The sequence below is a fragment of the Lissotriton vulgaris genome, chromosome 1_2 (genome assembly GCF_964263255.1).
Source record: "Lissotriton vulgaris chromosome 1_2, aLisVul1.2, whole genome shotgun sequence".
In the NCBI taxonomy this organism is placed as follows: domain Eukaryota; kingdom Metazoa; phylum Chordata; class Amphibia; order Caudata; family Salamandridae; genus Lissotriton; species Lissotriton vulgaris.
In genome coordinates, this window is record NC_141686.1 from 56,159,356 (window position 1) to 56,180,248 (window position 20,893).

Below are 20,893 nucleotides of genomic sequence, written 5' to 3' on the forward strand. Positions count from 1 at the left end.
CATGTTTTGAGAATAGCGAAGAGATGGGAAAACTTTCGGCATTTCAGCTGAAGGGCAAGAGTTGTAAAAATCTAGTACCAAGCATAAGAGATGAGAGGGGTAATATAATTAATGGACATTCACCAATCCTTTCAGTCTCCATCAGTTCTATTCTAGTTTGTACAAGGATGATTTCCAGGGATCTAAGGCCTTGATAGATCACTATCTTCAAGCCATTGGACTTAACCGGCTTACTAACATGCAGAGGGTCAACTTGGACAATCCAATAATGGGCGAAGAGGTCATAACAGCCCTTTCTCAATTAGCGTCAGGTAAAGCAGCTGGATCGGACGATATCCCAGCTGAGTTTTATTAATATTTTCGAAATATTATTGGTCAACTAGTTCTGGAATTGGTCAACTCCCCGGCTTTTTAAAATTCTGTACCACCTTTATGGGGCAAGACATACACTGCTATTTCTGCTAAACAAAATAAAGACCCATTAGAATGTGGTTTGTATCCCCCTGATATCACTAATCAACTGTCATTCCAAAATCTACATGCACATATTGGCCAACCACCTGGCTGGGGTTATAGCATCATTAGTCGACCCATACAGCTTAGATTTATTCTTTCGCAAGATACCATCTCTCATATTAACCTGCACATATTTGCACTTGATGTGGCGATTGAGGTCATTCAAATCAGTTGGGCTATGAGACAGGGATGTACCCTCTACTCGCTTCTTTTTGCCCTGTATTTGGACCTGTATATTCGGGTACTTAAAAAGTCCGCTTTTATCCCACTCTAAAGATTACATAACTGGGAGGGGAAACTTCTGGCATACGCTGATGACACTGCGCTTCTAACCTCATCTCCCCAGAAAGCTCTCCCTGCATAGAGGAAGCCACATGTTGTTTGGCCAAGTTTCGGGGCATAGTTTAAATACGGATAGACTGAGGATGTTGCCAAGGACATTTCAGTGGGGAGCGATCCTCGATAGGTCATGTCAGCTAAATATTTGGGCATCCACATTTTCACTAATATGGATGCTGTTATAATTCTCAATTATGAAGCCCTGTACAGGCACTCTCTATGCACCTTCAGGAAATTGGGCAGATTACAGCTTGGGTTAGTCAGTAGGTGTAAATTCATTAAGAGAGTCATTCTTCCACGTTATCAATATCAGTTCTGGTGTATTCCTCTGTATCTATTTAAGAGCTTCTTTAAAAAGGCTGAAAGCATCTGGCAGCATTTTGTGCAGCAACATAAGAAACTGTGTTGCGCAATAATATACCTGCAACTTCATAGGGTGGCCTAGCGCTACCATCTCTTTGGCTTTATTATTGATCTGCATTTATTTCAAGACTCTCCGCAGTAGTTGGGGCAGGTCTATGGCACTTGGTAGGCTTATTTCCAGAATGCCAGATCTTCCCACAGAAAAGGGCCTCATTGACACAGCCTATTTCAAACACACTAAGATTAAGACTCTAGGTTTATCATATGGTATGGCAGAATATTTTATCCATCTGCCATATTACTGTCTTCCATCAGTTTACATCCCTTGGTAATAATCCTAACCTACCTAGGCCCTTTCAGGATAGTTATTTAAAGTGTTGTTGTGACTCTCACATTATGACCCTTTGCCAGCTTTACAGTAATGGGGCCTTCTCGACTTTTCAATAACATAGTACGGCTTATCGACTTCCTAAACTTGGTCCATTGTGCTATCTGGGGCACCACCACACCTACGCACCGTCTTTGACGGTTTAGAAAATTAAATAATATAAGCAGAATAATACATTATAAAAAAGAAAATGTGAAAGCTTTAAAACGCTATGCAAAGGTGTATCTGCTTGTCGGTGTATCTGCTTGTCGGAGCAGGGCGATTGTATTTAGCAGGAACTGGTTGCCTCAGTTGAAAAAGAACTGGTATGCGTTGACAAAAAGAGCATACTGTACGAGAAAATGATTGGGTAGTCTAGCAGATCACTTTGTCCTTTAAAAATTAAAAATAAACTTTGAAAACTCAGATTGAAATTAAATTAACATTTTGATGTTTGAGTGTTTCTTGTTTGTGAATGAAATAAAATACTTCAAAATTTGTGTATTTGTTTGAAGTAGACTAGTTTCTATATTTTTATGCATTATTTTGCGGTTTAAAACGTAGAAATGGTTTAGCTAGGGGTCCCAGGTTTCCAATAGTGATTTAGTGGGGGTCCACAGAAGTCAAAAGGTTAAGAAGCGCTGATTTAGAGTATCATTAAAGTCACAAATAACTTGGCACATGTTAGGTAACAGATACTCCTGGGTATACACCAACAGACTCATGGTTAATGTCACTTGCACCAGTTCTGACCAGAACAAAAGCAAAGCTGAACCAATTACAATGAAAAGGAATCAGGAAGTTTAAGCATTTAACAATTTAAGAATTGACAGCCGTGTCGCATGCCAGCGCTGACCCAGAGGGCACCATGTGCGGGCAATTCTTTCTTGGATTACCATACCTGTCTGCTGTGATGGTAAGTGTATCTGTGCCCTTGCAGTGCCTCTCTCCTACAAGTTTAATGAGTTTCTTCCTGGCATGGTCGTCCAAGTTCAGGTTGGAAAGTTTAACCTTAGAAAGGAAGAGGAGAGAATAATTGCTTGAGTGCCAGTAATAAACCTGTCTTAGAAAACACAGCCCTGCAAATGGGTTCTCACTTGTCTCAAGTTATGTGCAAGCAACAAACAATGCAACGGGTAGATATGGTCAATTTTATTAAAAACAAACAGACTCTAAACTTCCCCATGTTGCATTCTGACAATTCCAAAATATGTTTTTTTTCCAGATACGGAGCTACCTCGGGCTAACCTAATATGTGCGAATGTATAGAGTCAAAAATACGGTGTCAGGGTGTGGAGTCGATTACAAGTTTTCATTTAATTGCCATAATCACACTGGAAACCTAAGTCCCATAATGACGTTAAGAGAGCAGAGCGCTCAGGCCACAACAATGAAGGCTTCCTCGCGTTGCGTTATTATTCCAGTGTCTCACCCGTGATCAGGCCGATGAGAGAGTAGACACACCAGCCTATCCTGCACCGACGCTCTAAACTGGCTGTTTGTAGTAATTCTTTCAGGTTTGATGGGCCTGCTTATGTGTGATGGGCTTGCTATTCTATTCAGTGACTATGACCATTTATGAGGACCTCCTGGAGGAGGAAGAAAAAGCTACTTACCAGTAATGCTAGCTCTCCGGCCCTCCCACCTCCCTGGAACAATTAACAAGAAATGTGTATATTTCATACCAGAATCCTCCCTTTTTAAGGTAATAATGAACTGACCAAACGGTCCAGTCAAGCATTGTGGGAGGAGGGGGAGTCCTTAAAGGCACAGTGACAGTTTTTCACCCAATATCAGAGCAGCCTATCTACGAACATTAATGTGCGGTTCCTTTCTTTTCAAGAAAAATGTTTGCTAAAGATGTTTATAGTCACTTTTCTTTACATTAGCATCATGGTTAGATATAATTGGCTGTTCTTTAACATGATAATCTTTATTAAAGTAAACATTTCTATTTAAAAGCATGTCTACACATGTGTGTGTGTGTACATAATGGCACTTCAATGAAGTGCACACCAATTTGATGCGGTGAACAAACAAATTGTTTTTCAGGGACGGCTTCTCCGTTACAGCGGAGTGTCACCCCCGCTGAAAGCCAGCAGAGACAAATGAGAAAAAAATGAAGATAAAATAACTTTATTATCATTTTATTTTTCGTCCTGCAGGTTGCCAGCCAAGCTCCCTGGATCAATCAGAATGCTCTATTTTTTAAGTGAGTTCAAAGGACTCTTGCGAGAATCTCTGAAACCCAACCGTCCAGATCTAAAAATATTTTTGGAGCTTAGTTTTTCAAAAACTACTGAACGGATTTACACCAAATGACAAAAAGCAAAATCTGTGAACCAATATCTAGCTTCCTGCCAAATCTGGTTTAAATCCGTTCAGCAATGTTTACAACAGCGCTGCCTAAAAAAAGTATATGGAAAATGAATGGGGATTTTGAGACTGCCCCATACCACTTTTTAGGTCGATTTTACTCGAACCTATTGTTGTCAACCCAAAAGCTGACTTTTTACGATCCGGATTCTCAACAGTTCACGTGAAATCACGTGACCACAAGCTCCTTCGTGCACGAGCTTGCATTTCCCCACAGGCTTCCCCCTGCCAGCAGCAATTGAAGGCTTCCGCTGCCCCGCCCCCCCGCGGTCACTTATTCACGGCCGCAGGCCGTGACTTCAAAGGGTTCCGCTGACCCGCCCCCTGCTTCACGGCCATCTGTTCCCCAGCAACTCCCCTCTCTCTCCCCTAATTATTCACTGCTGGCCGGCCGGCACATCTAGTTTTCCACGGCTTTCGACTTGAAAGGAAACCTCGCACACCAAGCCTCGCACACCAACATTTGTCTTTATCTACTCCCGATATGCTCGTTCCCCCCCCCCCCGGCTCTTTTATCTACTTGTTTGCCTTCCTGTCTCATTGTCCCTCGGTCTGTTTGTGTTTCCCTCTATCTCACTGACTCATTGGTTTGTCTTTTTGTATATTCTTAGTATCCGGTTACCTCTGTCCCAGGGTCATCTTGTCTCCTGCGTTCTTGCTTGCCTATCATTTTTGCCTTCATCTCAAAGCCCCGTATCAGTGCCCTGCCATGTGTACCCGTCAGGATCCATGTCTCCCTGTCCTAGTGAAAGGGCCCAAATGCTTCCTAGTAAAGCTTCATTGTTGAGATGTGCAGTCTGTGCAGCAGCAAACAGCAAGTACATCGGAGCTGAAGGGAAAGGTGTTCACTCCAGTGTGCGCCTCGAAGACCAGCTCGGCCTCTCCCACGAGCATGAGGAGTGTCTTATGTAGGTTACGTCAAGGTGAGTGAACACGGGATCCGGCATGTACACGCAGGTGTCACAGTGATGTTTACACGTGTCACAGCTGCTTGGCAGTTCCATATGACGTGGGAGGTTACTTGTCAAAAGCAGTTTCAAGACCAAGTTATTAGAAAGTGCGGCTGTCAACAAGATATGCTGTCGAGCAACACAAACATTTATTATTCAACAGCATCCTTCAGTGGCCCTCATGCGCGAGAATGGCAGCGGGTGCGCGGAAAACAATGCTAATCACAGAGGAGCCGCAAGGTGGCCGAGAAAAACTGCACAATAACTTTTTGAAGGGATCTCTTGGGGGAAAGCAAGAAACGCGTCGAATTACACATAAAAACAGAGGAGAGGGTGTTTGTGCAATGCCAACAATGAGCAGAGGGTTGAAATTAGAAACTAGTTTTTTAAAGCAGCCGCTCTTAATCCTAAACAAAGGCGGCCACAGGACCCACCCAGCTGTAATTTTACATTATTCACATTTTTTAAGCAGTGCGGCAGCGGCCCCTAATCACCAACAAGAGAGGCCGGGCCATTATTTCAGTGTTTACATTTGCTTTGCATTGTCTCCCTATACATAGTGGGCATCATCACATGAAATGTTTCCTTTCTGTGGTGCAAACATATGGGCAGCCATCTCCCTCGAAACAAGATATATATATATATATATATATATATATATATATATATATATATATATATATATATCTATATCTATATCTATATCTATATCTATATCTATATATATATATATATATATATATATATATATTTATAACCTACTGGCTATCGCCAGTAGGTATATATAGTTAGGATTAATTCCCTATGGGATTTCTGAAAATTCTATGTCTAATAACTTTGGCGTTTGTGGACGGAATCGGCTGAAATTTTCAGGAAAATGGCACATTTTGTTTCTGAGCAGCCCCTGAAAATTTGGTGGGGTTTCGTCAAGGGGGGGCTGAGAAAAAAGGGGGGTCCCAAAACGCGTTTTTTGCATTGAGTTTTCCATAGGGCGGTTGGACTCACTTTTAGCTCGAACGGCTGAATGGATTTGCACGAAACTTGGCAAAATTGTAGGGACTGTTAGCCCGATGTGCCTTTGCTAGGTCTCAATATATGTGCTTCAGTGGATTTTGAGAAATTAACGTTTAAATCAAGATATATATCTGTAACAGCGCTCCGGGCAGCGATCCGGTCCGCTTACTTTTCGCGTTTCGGAACTTTGCGTGCAGAAAGCTGATTGGCTCTCCGGTGTCTGTCAACATTCTAAACAGTCCGGAGCGGCCGCCATCTTGTCTCTCTGTAGGATCGAGAGAGAAGAAGAGGTGAAAAACGAAAGGGGAATTTAATGAAAGGGGGCAAGGTATCCCCCTCTTGACCCCCTAGGAATGTTGTTGGGGTTATTAAAGGGTCCCGTGGGGAAAAGAAAAAAAAAATGATTTTTCACGGTAGAAGCGCTTCACGGGCCGCGAACTGGGCCGCAAACTGGTAGCGAAACGGGAATTCGCCATTTTGTGCTTCGTTTTAATTGTTTAGAGATAAAAATTATCGCCGCACATCGGCCACAATGCATGAGTATCGTTGAAAAGTCAGCGATATTCATGCATTATCCAGCAAATGCTCTTAGCCGTGTTATCCACCTTCCATTGGATAACATGGTTAAAAACTGCTCTGTGCGTGAGCTTTTTTTTTTTTTTTTTTTTTTTGCTGCGTGACGTTTGTTAACGTTCGATTCGATGGAAATCAGGAAGTGTTGACCACCATTTTGTCACTGCGAGTAAATATTTTGTTATAAATGAATCCTTATTGAAAAACATTGTCTGCGCCATCTTGCCTTTTTGTCCAATGCCACAATTTTGTCGTGCACGGCAGCCATTTTAGATGCCTTGACCAGGCCCACTCTCTGCACGCCGCCGATCCTCAGCATGGCTTCCCACCCTCGCAAGCATCTCCCCCACGCACTGGTCATCTCCGCTCTGTCTCTCATGCATGGGCCATATACTTCCCCCCATCTGCGCTGCTCTTCTCTGAGAATCACACCCTGTGCCCTCCCGACACCTCTCTTTCACCCTATTCACTACCGCACCCTCTGACACTCCTCTTCCTCTGTGTCCGATTGTCCAGGCCGGACCTAGGCTATCACCTACCCCTGCGGATGTAGTTTATGGCCCCAGCTGTAGAGAATTCAGACATGCCAACCCTCCCGATTCAGGCGTGTGACTACTGATTTCAGTGCTAGTCTCCCGCCTCCCGATTTCTGCAAGCAAAAACTCGGGGCATATTACGAACAACTAGCGATAATTTTTGTCTCTAACTTGTTTAGAGACAAAAATTATCGCCGCACATCGGCGATTTTTATCGCAGATAAACCTTGCTATTATCGCAGAAAAGTCAGCGATATTCATGTATTATCGAGCAAATGCTCTTAGCCATGTTATCCACCTCCCATTGGATAACATGGCTAAGAACTGCTCAGGGCAGGTGTTAGATTTTGGAGATATTCGCGCTTAGCGCGAATATCTCCAAAAGTTGGTAATAGGAGATAGCGATGTTAGGGACTGTTTCCAGTCGCTAACATCTTGGCACGCCCGCTTTGCATGTCATTAGTGATAAGTATCACTGACATGCAAAGCGGGGCCCAAGATGGTCGCTATCTCCTTTTAGCTGTCACTAACTGGTGTTAGCGACAGCTTGGTAATAGGGAGATATTTTTATCTCCGCTTTCTTGGCTTTTAAAGCCAAAAAAGCGGAGATAAACCCCCTTGATAATATGCCCCACGATTCCTTGGGGGTTTCAGCTGACAGGGCTTGGTATTGTGTTACATGGTAATTTTTCCAGGAAACGTCAGAGGGTCGATGCAGGGGTTCTAGAAGAGGTGATAAACCATTTAAGCCTCATGAACAAGCGCATGGTCTTTTAAAGATTTGTGAAGTACTCGGGGCGGCGGTGTGTGTGTGCCCTCTTTCAGGAGCGGGCGGGGGGGCACTGCCAGCAACTTGCCAGGTCAGGTAGTATTCAACACGTGCATCACCCTTTCTCTGCCTGCTATTGCGCTCCATGCTTCGGAAAGGTAAGAAAAAGAACGTGCATTTGAGTTTGAAATGTCCGATCCTGCATCAGCACACTTCCAAAGCCCACACATGACAATAACCCGATTCAAGGCCCCATTCACCCGTTTTAAAAAAAATAGATAACACTCCAACAAAGTAAGATTATAAAACTTTATTAACTATTAACTATAACGAACGGAACAAAAACTAAAAACATTTAAACATTTTTCAACACAAAAAGCAACAATGGTTAGAAGCTGTCTTTTGTGCGAATAGTCCCAAGGCAGCACAACGTGCAGAGTTCTGGACGGCACCCAGGTGATGTCGCCTGGGTGGCGCACTGGTTTTGGGATCCTACAATGCAGCACAGAAAAACAGCGTGGGGCGTCCCGGGTGGTGCGGGGGGAGGCCTCGTCAGTAGCGGTCTGTTGTGCGAATAGTCCCAAGGCAGCAGAACGCGTTGAGATGTTGATGGGACTGTGTCCAGTGTCACATGGCTGACACAACATGTACGACAGGCACCCAGGTGATGTCCAGTAAACTGCCGCACTGGTTTTGGTATCCTACAATGCTGCTCCGAAAATTGGCGTGCGGCGGCCCGGGGGTGGGGGAGGCGGCGTGAACGGGCCTCCCCAGGTGGCGGCCATCTAGCTGAGTTGCGCTCGCTTTTGCGGCTACAGCGTCTCGCTCACCATGTTGTTGAGTTGCTTCCACTCTTGCAGTGCAGCGATAGGCGGCTGCCACATGGCTCTTAAAATGGCGGACGGCTCCTCGGTTTTGGGCCTGGTCCACTGAAATGGCCCTGGGACACCTTGGAACTCGGACGCTTGCCTGCTAGGGCTTGGGCTCCATTCTCGAAAAGCGTCCCCTCAGCCGTGAAGATTCTACAAAAGTTTTGGGGGCCCCCGACTCCCGCAGGCTTCCGGTGGGGAGCGGCTGCCATGATTGCTCGCGGAATGACCACGACGGAGCCACGAGATGGTGGTGCTCTCATGCTGACGCCAGCTTCAGTCTGAATGATCCAGAAACAAGGTGGGGCTTTCATCGTTTGGGAAAAAAAAATGTTCTAAACCAATGAAAAGTGTTATTTTTAGGTCATATGACCAAGCCTTCCATCTTTAGGAAACCAAAAGTAAAATGAACCAATGAAAAGTTTTATAAACAAGTCACATGACCTGTTATGCGGCATAGGGCTACAAAAAGCGTAGAAAATCCGTTGGCACGTGAGGCGGCGTCAGTAGCGGACCGATGTGCGAATAGGCCGAAGGCAGCACAACGCGCCGAGATCCGGATGGCACCGAGGTGGTGTCCAGCAAATTGCCGCACTGGTGTGGCCATCCTACAATGCTGCGCCGAAAGACGGCGTGTCCAGCTGAGTTGCGGTCACTGTTGCGGTACAGTGACTCGAACGCGCCGAGATCCGGATGGCACCGAGGTGGTGTCCAGCAAATTGCCGCACTGGTGTGGCCATCCTACAATGCTGCGCCGAAAGACGGCGTGTCCAGCTGAATTGCGGTCACTGTTGCGGTACAGTGACTCGAACGCGCCGAGATCCGGATGGCACCGAGGTGGTGTCCAGCAAATTGCAGCACTGGTGTGGCCATCCTACAATGCTGCGCCGAAAGACGGCGTGTCCAGCTGAGTTGCGGTCACTGTTGCGGTACAGTGAGTCGAACGCGCCGAGATCTGGATGGCCCCGATGTTGTGTCCAGCAAGTTGCCGCACTGGTGTGGCCATCCTACAATGCTGCGCCGAAAGTCGGCGTGGGGTGCCCCGTTGGCTTATGAGGTGATGTCAGTAGTGGACCGATGTGTGAATAGGTCGGAACCAGCACAAGGCGCCAAGATCCGAACGGCAAGTCCTGGATGTTGAGTGCCTCAGTTGAGAGTTCTGAGCAGTGCTTGTAAGACTATCTGAAGTTTATTATAAGAATCAGAGTAAGTTGAAGACTGTCTGAAGCTTATTTGCACCTTTTGCAGCTTCACTATTGCCCAAGGTGGTGTTCAGCGGAACTTTTTTCCTTTTCCTTTCTGCTTCTTTTCCTACAATCCGTTTCATCTGAAGACACGACCAGGTCCCTGAATGTGTGTAGGGGGACGCTATTGAGTGAATGAAAATGGCGGCTTGTCCAGCTGAATTGCGGTCACTGTTGCGGTACAGTGAGTCGAACGCGCCGAGATCCAGGACCGATGTGTGAATAGGTCGGAACCAGCACAAGGCGCCAAGATTCGAATGGCAAGTCCTGGATGTTGAGTGCCTCAGTTGAGATTTCTGAGCAGTGCTTGTAAGATTGTCTGAAGCTTGCATCTGCTGCAGCTTCACTATTGCCCTTGTGTGGCCAAAGGTCGCACATGACATAGGCGGCCGGCTCCCGAGGTCCGGCGGAACTTTTTGCCTTTTCCTTTCTGCTTCTTTTCCTACAATCCGTTTCATCTGAAGACACGACCAGGTCCCTGAATGTGTGCAGGGGGACGCTATTGATTGAATGAAAATGGCGGCTTGACACAAAGCTGACTCAAGCGTTACTGTTGATGCTATACAGACAAAAATTGGTTTTCAGTTTGTACATTCTTCATGGTTTTTTTTTCCATCCAAGTCTGATTAAGAGTTTGTAGAAAAATGGCTTCAGATTTTCCACATACTACTCTTCAACATTCTTCCTAAATGTAACAATGTGAAACTCACTAGGAGAACGGCTGTTTCTGTTTCCTTTCAAAATGCTGCCAACAATATTTTCTGAATGGAAGACACCATCTTGTAGCATAAAGGGCCGAAAGGGGTTCTGGTCTGGCCGATGGTTGGTGGAGACATTTTGACTATATCTTGGACCTGCCCGGCCTCGCCCAAAATGGCGCCGGTATAAATGGGACTCGTAACTCCTTGCCCGCAAATGTATATCTAGAAAATGTTATTGTAAGTGGCCCTGTCCTATTTTAATTACAAAATGTATGTCCACCGATTCCGCAACTGTTAGACACCTTAGTTCTTGCAACCTAATGGCCCGCTCGTTACGTTCCTCTACAGTGTAAATGTCTCCTCATCATATACGATTTCAGTTTGCTCCGTGGCCGGCCCACGTGGTTATAGGCCCGTATTTGTATACTGACATTTTCACAATAAAGGTTTTTAAAACAAAACACGGTAGTAGTATTTACATTGGTAAAGTTTTTACTTTTAGTCACTGTTTTCGAATCAGTAAAAGGCAAGTGAAATAAAGCAGTCCAATTACATGACGGATAAAAGGTATAATATGTAGGAACGCAGTAAAGATAAATGGTCAAGGGCAGTTGTGTTTTTCATGTCTGCAACATAAAGTGATCGATAAGAATCTGATAATCAGGCGTATCGGCGACTAAGACAGCAGGCCGAATCTCTTTTACTCAACGGTTCCGTCATGGAAGGAAGAAACGCCCTTTTTCTCGAAAAAGGAATATATTTTACTTGCAAGACAGTTGTAAATTTTCCGGGAAAGTACATTAGCCTGGAATATTATAACATATGTTTGAAAAAAAAATATTCGAAAACAATAAAAAGCGTAATTTTTAGGTCATATGACCAAGCTTTTCATCATTAAATTAACAAAAGTAAAATGAACCAATGAAAAGTTTTATTAAAAAGTCACATGACCTGTTATGCTTACGTTACGCGCTGCGCGCTGCGCCTCGGATCACTTCCGGGTGCGCTAACGCGGCGTGTCATATAACGCATTACGCGACAACGTAGGTCAAGAATATAGTCAAAATGTCTCCACCAACCAGCGTTCAGAACACAACCCCTTTCAGCAGTCCAAAAAGTTCTGTTAAATGACAACAGAGGGGACAGGCAACAAGAACCATCAGTCAAAGAGGGGAGGGCAAGTTCTTCTCTTCCGGGTCATGTTGGGGCGCTACCGGAACTGATCGAATTGGTAGTCTACAGTGTTTCTGGATGTTTCAGACTAAAGCTGGCGTCAGCATGAGACCACTACCATCTCGTAGCTCCGTCGTGGCCATTCCACGAGCAATCATGGCAGCCGCTCCCCACCAGAAGCCTGCGGGAGTCGGAGGCCCCCAAGACTTTTGTAGAATCTTCACGGCTGAGGGGACGCTTTTCGAGAATGGGACCCAAGCCCTATCAGGGAAGCGTCCGAGTTCCAATGTGTCCCAGGGCCATTTTAGTGGACCAGGCCCAAAACCGAAGAGCCGGCCGTCATTTTGAGAGCCATGTGGCAGCCGCCTATCGCTGCACCGCAAGAGCGGGAGCAACTCAACTACATGGTGAGCGAGACGCTGTAGTCGCAAGAGCGGGCGGTAAACAGCTGAATGGCGGAACAGGCACAGTGTAGCAAAAGCGGGCGGAATGGCAACTAAAACGGTAAAGGGGCGCCCCACTACAGCTTGTCTTCAGGTGAAACGGATTGTGGGACAAGGTCCAGAATTGAAGAGTCATCAAAAGGCAAAAAGTTCCGCCGGACCCCGGGAGCCGGCCGCCTATGTCGGGGGCGATCTCAGGCTACACCAGTGCTATAAGACTTGGGGAGGGTGTCGGAGGCAAGCGTCTTATCCGAGTCCATGGCCATCACACCGCCCCTCAGGGGCCTCCGTCAAGCTGTTTAGGAAGGTAACATATCACATTGTTTTCTAATGCAGTCAGGTCCACAAACGACACTCACTTACTTTGAGAATAGTGAAGCTGCAGTAGGTGGAAATAAGCTTCAGACAGTGTTACAAGCACTGCTCAGAACTCTTAACTATGGCACCCAACATCCAGAACTTATGCTATTTGAGAATGGCAGTGACATCGAAGCAACTCAGGGACCAAAACCATTAACGTACTTTCACGTATGAAAATCTTACTTGGGGAGGGGGCAGGAGCGAAGCGCCCCCTCCCAGTCAGCGCCACCACACCGTATGTTGAAAATTTGAAGCCATCGTTCTACAAAGTCAACCAAACTTGGATTGAAAAATCTAGAAAAATGTACAAACTGAAAACCAGTTTTGGTCTGCTTAGCATCAGTAGCAACGCTTGAGTCAGCTTTGTGTCAAGCCGCCATTTTGATTCAACAAAGCACAGGCATTGAAAAAGGCTCAAACTCAGAACTCTGAACTATGGCACCCAACATCCAGGAGCTTGCCATCCGGATCTTGGAGCCTTGTGCTGCTTTCGATCTATTCACATATCGGTCCACTACTGACATCATCTTATAAACCAACGTTATGTAAATAGTTTTTTAATAAAATGTTTTACCCTGTTTCTTTGCTGGTGTGTTGTCTATATTTTTAATATTTGCATAGGGTTTGTCATTATTTTGTGCGGGATGGGTGATGGAGCCGAGCTGTCTTGCAGCCCTCATGGTGTGGAGCTCAGTTCATCTCACTATTTTCGTATTTCTCATGAAGGGTTGTTCCTAATATTTCTATTTTAGCGAGGTCAAAAAGAGATCCAATTAGTGGCCTACTGATTTTGCTCGATTACTTTTATTTTTTTACACGATTTTTCACTATCTGCAAAAACTAAACAGAGTATTGCGACTTTGTGCTTGTTTGTAAATAGAGAATGATCCAAAGAGAACCAATTCTAAAACAGTAAATGCTTGGACAACAATCAATCAAATGGAGAGACAAGCAGGCACGACGGATTACAACGGGGGCAAAGGCTTGCGTTAACTACCGTTCACTATCTGCAAAGAGAGAGTACTACTAAGACAAAAGAGGGGAGGGGGGGGGTGCAGCGTTCAAAGCACATCAGCGTGCATAAATACGAAAATGTTTTTATCTATCACGTACTTGACATTTTAAAGCTTTTCATATTTGCTATTAAAAAACCAATGAAATTCACAGAAAAAACCATAGGTTATAGTGGATATATAGTTAGGAATTTGCATTTACAAAACCTTGAAAATTCAATGAAAAAACCATTGGTTTTAGGCCATATATAGTTAGGGATTTGCATTTACAAAACCTTATTTTACTCGCATAAAACCATTGAAATTCCATATATAGTTATAAGCGCTAACTATATATCGCGCACCCGCAATCCACTGCTGATGATGTCACATATTACATCATTCATGACATGGTTAGTGACATCACTGATGACATCACTGATGACATCACTGAAAACATCTCATTTGACATGACTGATAACATCACTGATGATATCATTCATGTGATAATACGATGAACCTCTTCAGACTCTAATATAACCTTAGATACAATCAGTGTAAACAGACACTCACAGACTGTCACTCATCCATGGAGTTACTCACACACCTAGTCAGTCATGCAAAGAATCAATCACACCTCCATTTCCTCAACTATACAGTTATACAAACTTTACTTATTCAAACATATACTAACACATATTTACTCTATTATACAATCCCTGATACAAGTTCACAATGATCCATACAGCCACTCACACATTCACTGGCTCTTATGCACAGTTATTTATATATGTCAACTCTCACATGTACTGTGTTTTACATATGTACTTACTTTGACATGTAGCACTGAGATATCCATTCACTCACCAATGCACTCATGCACACAGTCAACCGCCCATACAGCTGTTTCCACATGCACTTTTGAAACCATACATCTAGTGAATCAACTGCTCACACATCTATGCACAGAGTCATACACCTCCCAGCCACCCACACACACACTCAGTATCCCATACAAATACTTGGGCAACCAATCAATAACCCATATAGTTACTCATATAGCTACTTATCAACACATGCAACAGTTTACAGAACAACAGACATAATGATGCACAAATTAAGACAGTTTAGTCACTAACCCATGCACTCAGTGAGACACATTTAATCACTCACTCATACAGTCAGTCATGCACCTACTAAATCCTTCATCCAGACACTTATATATCCACTCATTCTTCAATATGTAAGAGATATTTTAACTTTACAGAAACATAGTCACTGGATGTTGTCATCAGTGATTTTATCAGTGATGTCATTTGAGATGTCATCAGTGATGTCATCAGTGATGTCACTAACCATGTCATGAATGATGTAATATGTGACATCATCAGCAGTGGATTGCGGGTGCGCGATATATAGTTAGCGCTTATAACTATATATGGAATTTCAATGGTTTTATGCGAGTAAAATAAGGTTTTGTAAATGCAAATCCCTAACTATATATGGCCTAAAACCAATGGTTTTTTCATGGAATTTTCAAGGTTTTGTAAATGCAAATTCCTAACTATATATCCACTATAACCTATGGTTTTTTCTGTGAATATATATATATATATATATATATATATATATATATATATATATATATATATATATATATATATATATATATATATATATATATATATATATATATATATATTTATATTTATATATTACCTACTGGCAGTCGCCAGTAGGTATATATAGTTAGAATTTTCAAAAATCCCATAGAGAAAAAATCCTATGTCTAATAACTTTGGCGTTTGTGGACGGAATTGGCTGAAATTTTCAGGAAAATGGAACATTTTGTTTCTGAGCAGCCCCTGACAATTTTGGGGGGGTTTCATCAAGGGGGGGCCGAGAAAAAAGGGGGGTCCCAAAACGCGTTTTTCCCATGTTAATTTCCATAGGGCGGTTGGCCTCACTTTTAGCTCGAACGGCTGAATGGATTTGCACGAAACTTGGCAAAATTGTAGGGACTGTTAGCCCGATGTGCCTTTGCTAGGTCTCAATATATGTGCTCCAGTGGATTTTGAGTAATTTAGGTTCAAAAAAAGATATATATCTGGGCGGAGCCTAACCACACATCTGATCTGATTGGCTGTCAGCACTTCATCCAAGAAGTGTTGGCAGCCATCTTGGGACCAATATACATGATAGCACCTCATTAAAAAGCATTGTAGTTAATAGAGGGTTTTAGGACTTTAGTTACATTATAAATCATTTGTTGATGGTACCATACTCGTTTTAGGAATTGTGGTGGGTTCTAAGGTGATTTTACCATGTGAAAAAACCTTCTGCTGTGATATCATGAATATTGTTTGAAAGAAAACTAATATCTCATGATTTTCCCACAGTGGTTTGGAAGGGGATCTATAAGCTAAACTGAAAGCATATTTTCTGTAAATTCACATTATCTTTCTCAGTCATGTGAAAATGAAGTCTGACATTCTCAGTAAAACATGTACATCCAACAAGGACAGAGACTGTCAGTTGATTCCTTTGTGTTCTACTGCAGCCTCCTAGAGTGTTCTAAAGAACAACTAGAGCGCTAACAGTCCTACTTATTACAAAAGGTATGGCACACCTGAAGCCATCTTGATTGGAATAAAGTGGTAACTCTTAAAACATTTAATTTAAAAAGGAACAAAATGAGGGGGTATATTTTGCCATATGAATTATGATTAGTGCTGCAGAAAGAAAAATTAGGGCACATTTTGAGTGACTTCTCAAACCCTCTTCAATTTCATTAAAAAATTCTGACATACAGTCTCCCAAGATGGCCACCAGAGACAAAAGAGCCTAAATGTAGCCCAAATATCACCCAGATGTACCCCAAGTATAGCCCAATGACAGAATGTCCCAGAGTGTTCTAAAGAACAACTAGAGCGCTAACAGTCTTACTTATGACAAAAGTATGGCACACCAGAAGCCATCTTGATTGGAATGAAGTGGTAAGTCTGAAAACACTCAATTTAAAAAGGAACAACATGAGGGGGTTAATTTTGCCATAGAAAGTATGATTAGTGCTTCAGAAAGAAAAATTAGGGATCATTTTGAGTGACTTCTCAAATCCTCTTCTATTTCATTAAAAAAATTGTGACATGCAGACTGAAACATGCACTTTGAATACCAGCAGCAGACGTCCCTGGTGAGCAGTAGCTTTACTACAGTGATCTAATGTGCAACTAGAGTGCTAACATTCAGAATTTATGGCAAATGTGTGACACATCTGAATGCCTTCTTGATGGAACCAAAGTAAACAAGCATTGAAAATGCAATAGATCTCGCCCTCGTTTAAGTTAAAGCCATTCTGTTTGTAATGAGGTGGCTTTTTAGCTTTGCTTTTATTAGTGTTTTTTCAACTTTCATGTAAATAACATGCATCTGTATGCATATAAGTATATGTATGCATGCATTTATGTTTGTATTTATATAGATATACAGATGATATATGTTTATATATGTATGTATATATATATATATTCACTGAAAAAACCATAGGCTATAGACCATATATAGTTAGGAATTAGCATTTACAAAACCTTGAAAATTCACTGAAAAAACCATAGGTTATAGACCATATATAGTTAGGAATTAGCATTTACAAAACCTTGAAAATTCACTGAAAAAACCATAGGTTATAGACCATATATAGTTAGGAATTCGCATTTACAAAACCTTATTTTACTCACACAAAACCATTGAAATTCCATATATAGTTAGTTGCACTAACTATATATCGCGCACCCGCAATCCACTGCTGATGATGTCACATATTACATCATTCATGACATGGTCACTGACATCACTGATGACATCACTGATGACATCACTGATGACAACATCCAGTGACTGTATGTTTCTGTAAAGTTAAAATATGTCTTACATATTGAAGAATGAGTGGATGTATAAGTGTCTGGATGAAGGATTTAGTAGGTGCATGACTGACTGTATGAGTGAGTGATTAAATGTGTCTCACTGAGTGCATGGGTTAGTGACTAAACTGTCTTAATTTGTGCATCATTATGTCTGTTGTTCTGTAAACTGTTGCATGTGTTGATAAGTAGCTATATGAGTAACTATATGGGTTATTGATTGGTTGCCCAAGTATTTGTATGGGAGACTGAGTGTGTGTGTGGGTGGCTGGGAGGTGTATGACTCTGTGCATAGATGTGTGAGCAGTTGATTCACTAGATGTATGGTTTCAAAAGTGCATGTGGAAACAGCTGTATGGGCGGTTGACTGTGTGCATGAGTGTATTGGTGAGTGAATGGATATCTCAGTGCTACATGTCAAAGTAAGTACATATGTAAAACACAGTACATGTGAGAGTTGACATATATAAATAACTGTGCATAAGAGCCAGTGAATGTGTGAGTGGCTGTATGGATCATTGTGAACTTGTATCAGGGATTGTATAAGAGAGTAAATATGTGTTAGTATATGTTTGAATAAGTAAAGTTTGTATAACTGTATAGTTGAGGAAATGGAGGTGTGATTGATTCTTTGCATGACTGACTAGGTGTGTGAGTAACTCCATGGATGAGTGACAGTCTGTGAGTGTCTGTTTACACTGATTGTATCTAAGGTTATATTAGAGTCTGAAGAGGTTCATCGTATTATCACATGAATGATATCATCAGTGATGTGATCAGTAATGTCAAATGAGATGTCATCAGTGATGCCATCAGTGATGTCCTTTGAGATGTCATCAGTGATGTCATTTGAGATGTCATCAGTGATGTCATCAGTGATGTCACTGACCATGTCATGAATGATGTAATATGTGACATCATCAGCAGTGGATTGCGGGTGCGCAATATATCGTTAGTGCAACTAACTATATATGGAATTTCAATGGTTTTGTGTGAGTAAAATAAGGTTTTGTAAATGCGAATTCCTAACTATATATGGTCTATAACCTATGGTTTTTTCAGTGTTTCGGAAATCACTCCTTGTTCACGGGCCTTGCAATAGATGAGACACACAGCGACTGGTAAGTATTCTGCTTTTTATTAACTTGCTCAAGCCGCAGTGGGCGTGTCAGGATGCCTCTTGGGCGTAGACAGCAAGGCATCCTGGAATATGCAGTCTTTAATGAAATCCCCAGTGGGCGTCGCGGCGTGTCTCACCTTAAAATAAAAAACCACAGTGGGTGAAGAGAGCAAAGTCGAGTGTGCTGTCCAGTGATGTCTCTCGTAATGAAGCACACATCCAGTCCTGTATAACGTGCCCGCACATCAGACACTTCAGGACCACACGCTGGCAGTGGTTTCTCCCCGCGACCCAGGCATGGCCGCCTTCAATATCACACACAAAAGTTTGCCCGATGTGGGGAGGCCCTCTCTGGATGTTCGTAGCCTCTTGAAACGGAGATTACAGCCACTCATTGCTTGCTCCTATCAGCTGCTTGAACCCCTCTGGCCCAACGCGTTTCGGAAATCACTCCTTGTTCACGGGCCTTGCAATAGATGAGACACACAGCGACTGGTAAGTATTCTGCTTTTTATTAACTTGCTCAAGCCGCAGTGGGCGTGTCAGGATGCCTCTTGGGCGTAGACAGCAAGGCATCCTGAAATATGCAGTCTTTAATGAAATCCCCAGTGGGCGTCGCGGCGTGTCTCACCTTAAAATAAAAAACCACAGTGGGTGAAGAGAGCAAAGTCGAGTGTGCTGTCCAGTGATGTCTCTCGTAATGAAGCACACATCCAGTCCTGTATAACGTGCCCGCACATCAGACACTTCAGGACCACACGCTGGCGGTGGTTCCTCCCCGCGACCCAGGCATGGCCGCCTTCAATATCACACACAAAAGTTTGCCCGATATGGGACTGGATGTGTGCTTCACTACGAGAGACATCACTGGACAGCACACTCGACTTTGCTCTCTTCACCCACTGTGGTTTTTTATTTTAAGGTGAGACACGCCGCGACGCCCACTGGGGATTTCATTAAAGACTGCATATTCCAGGATGCCTTGCTGTCTACGCCCAAGAGGCATCCTGACACGCCCACTGCGGCTTGAGCAAGTTAATAAAAAGCAGAATACTTACCAGTCGCTATGTGTCTCATCTATTGCAAGGCCCGTGAACAAGGAGTGATTTCCGAAACGCGTTGGGCCAGAGGGGTTCAAGCAGCTGATAGGAGCAAGCAATGAGTGGCTGTAATCTCCGTTTCAAGAGGCTACGAACATCCAGAGAGGGCCTCCCCATATCGGGCAAACTTTTGTGTGTGATATTGAAGGCGGCCATGCCTGGGTCGCGGGGAGGAACCACCGCCAGCGTGTGGTCCTGAAGTGTCTGATGTGCGGGCACGTTATACAGGACTGGATGTGTGCTTCATTACGAGAGACATCACTGGACAGCACACTCGACTTTGCTCTCTTCACCCACTGTGGTTTTTTATTTTAAGGTGAGACACGCCGCGACGCCCACTGGGGATTTCATTAAAGACTGCATATTCCAGGATGCCTTGCTGTCTATGCCCAAGAGGCATCCTGACACGCCCACTGCGGCTTGAGCAAGTTAATAAAAATCAGAATACTTACCAGTCGCTGTGTGTCTCATCTATTGCAAGGCCCGTGAACAAGGAGTGATTTCCGAAACGCGTTGGGCCAGAGGGGTTCAAGCAGCTGATAGGAGCAAGCAATGAGTGGCTGTAATCTCCGTTTCAAGAGGCTACGAACATCCAGAGAGGGCCTCCCCATATCGGGCAAACTTTTGTGTGATATATATATATATATATTTTACATTGGCAGCCCACCTTCAAGCTTTAAAGTCGGCTACTCTCTTGCTGTGCTCTCCCAGTTCGCTTTTAGCCCTCCCAGTGCAAATCTTGCATTCCCCCCCACCCCCTTTCTCTGCGCATCGAGTGAGGCACCATCCACGTCCTTATTTGGAGGGGGAACGTTTAGAGCCTTTTCTACAGGTTAATGGCCTGCAGTTGAAGAACACCATGGTATCCCAGAGATAATACTGGATGAGAGAAGGAAATACGAATGGGAGAGGAGCAGTTATTTGAGGACTTTTGAAAGGTAGAATTCCAATCTTCCTTTGCTATTCGTTGCTCTTTATGGTTTTGTCACAACAAAATCCTTGCATGCAATATTTAAAAAAAATATATTGATGAATGTTTTCATTAGCTATTACCGCTTTGCACTTATATCTTATGAATAATTGCCTAGTTTGTGTCCTTCTGCCATCTGTTTCAATCGTTTTTTGTGTCCTTCTGCCCTTTGTATCCCTCGTTTTTTGTGTCCTTCTG

General features: G+C 43.4%; 1 protein-coding gene across 1 annotated transcript in view; it reads right to left on the reverse strand.

The window, feature by feature from the left end:
* MRPS35 (mitochondrial ribosomal protein S35) overlaps positions 1 to 20,893 on the reverse strand; it is a 201,668-nt gene that overhangs the window by 77,336 nt on the left and 103,439 nt on the right. The window contains exon 6 of the mRNA XM_086952806.1: positions 2,487 to 2,596. Within this exon, the coding sequence (XP_086808932.1) occupies positions 2,487 to 2,596 (110 nt within the window). The remainder of the gene's footprint in view (positions 1 to 2,486; positions 2,597 to 20,893) is intronic.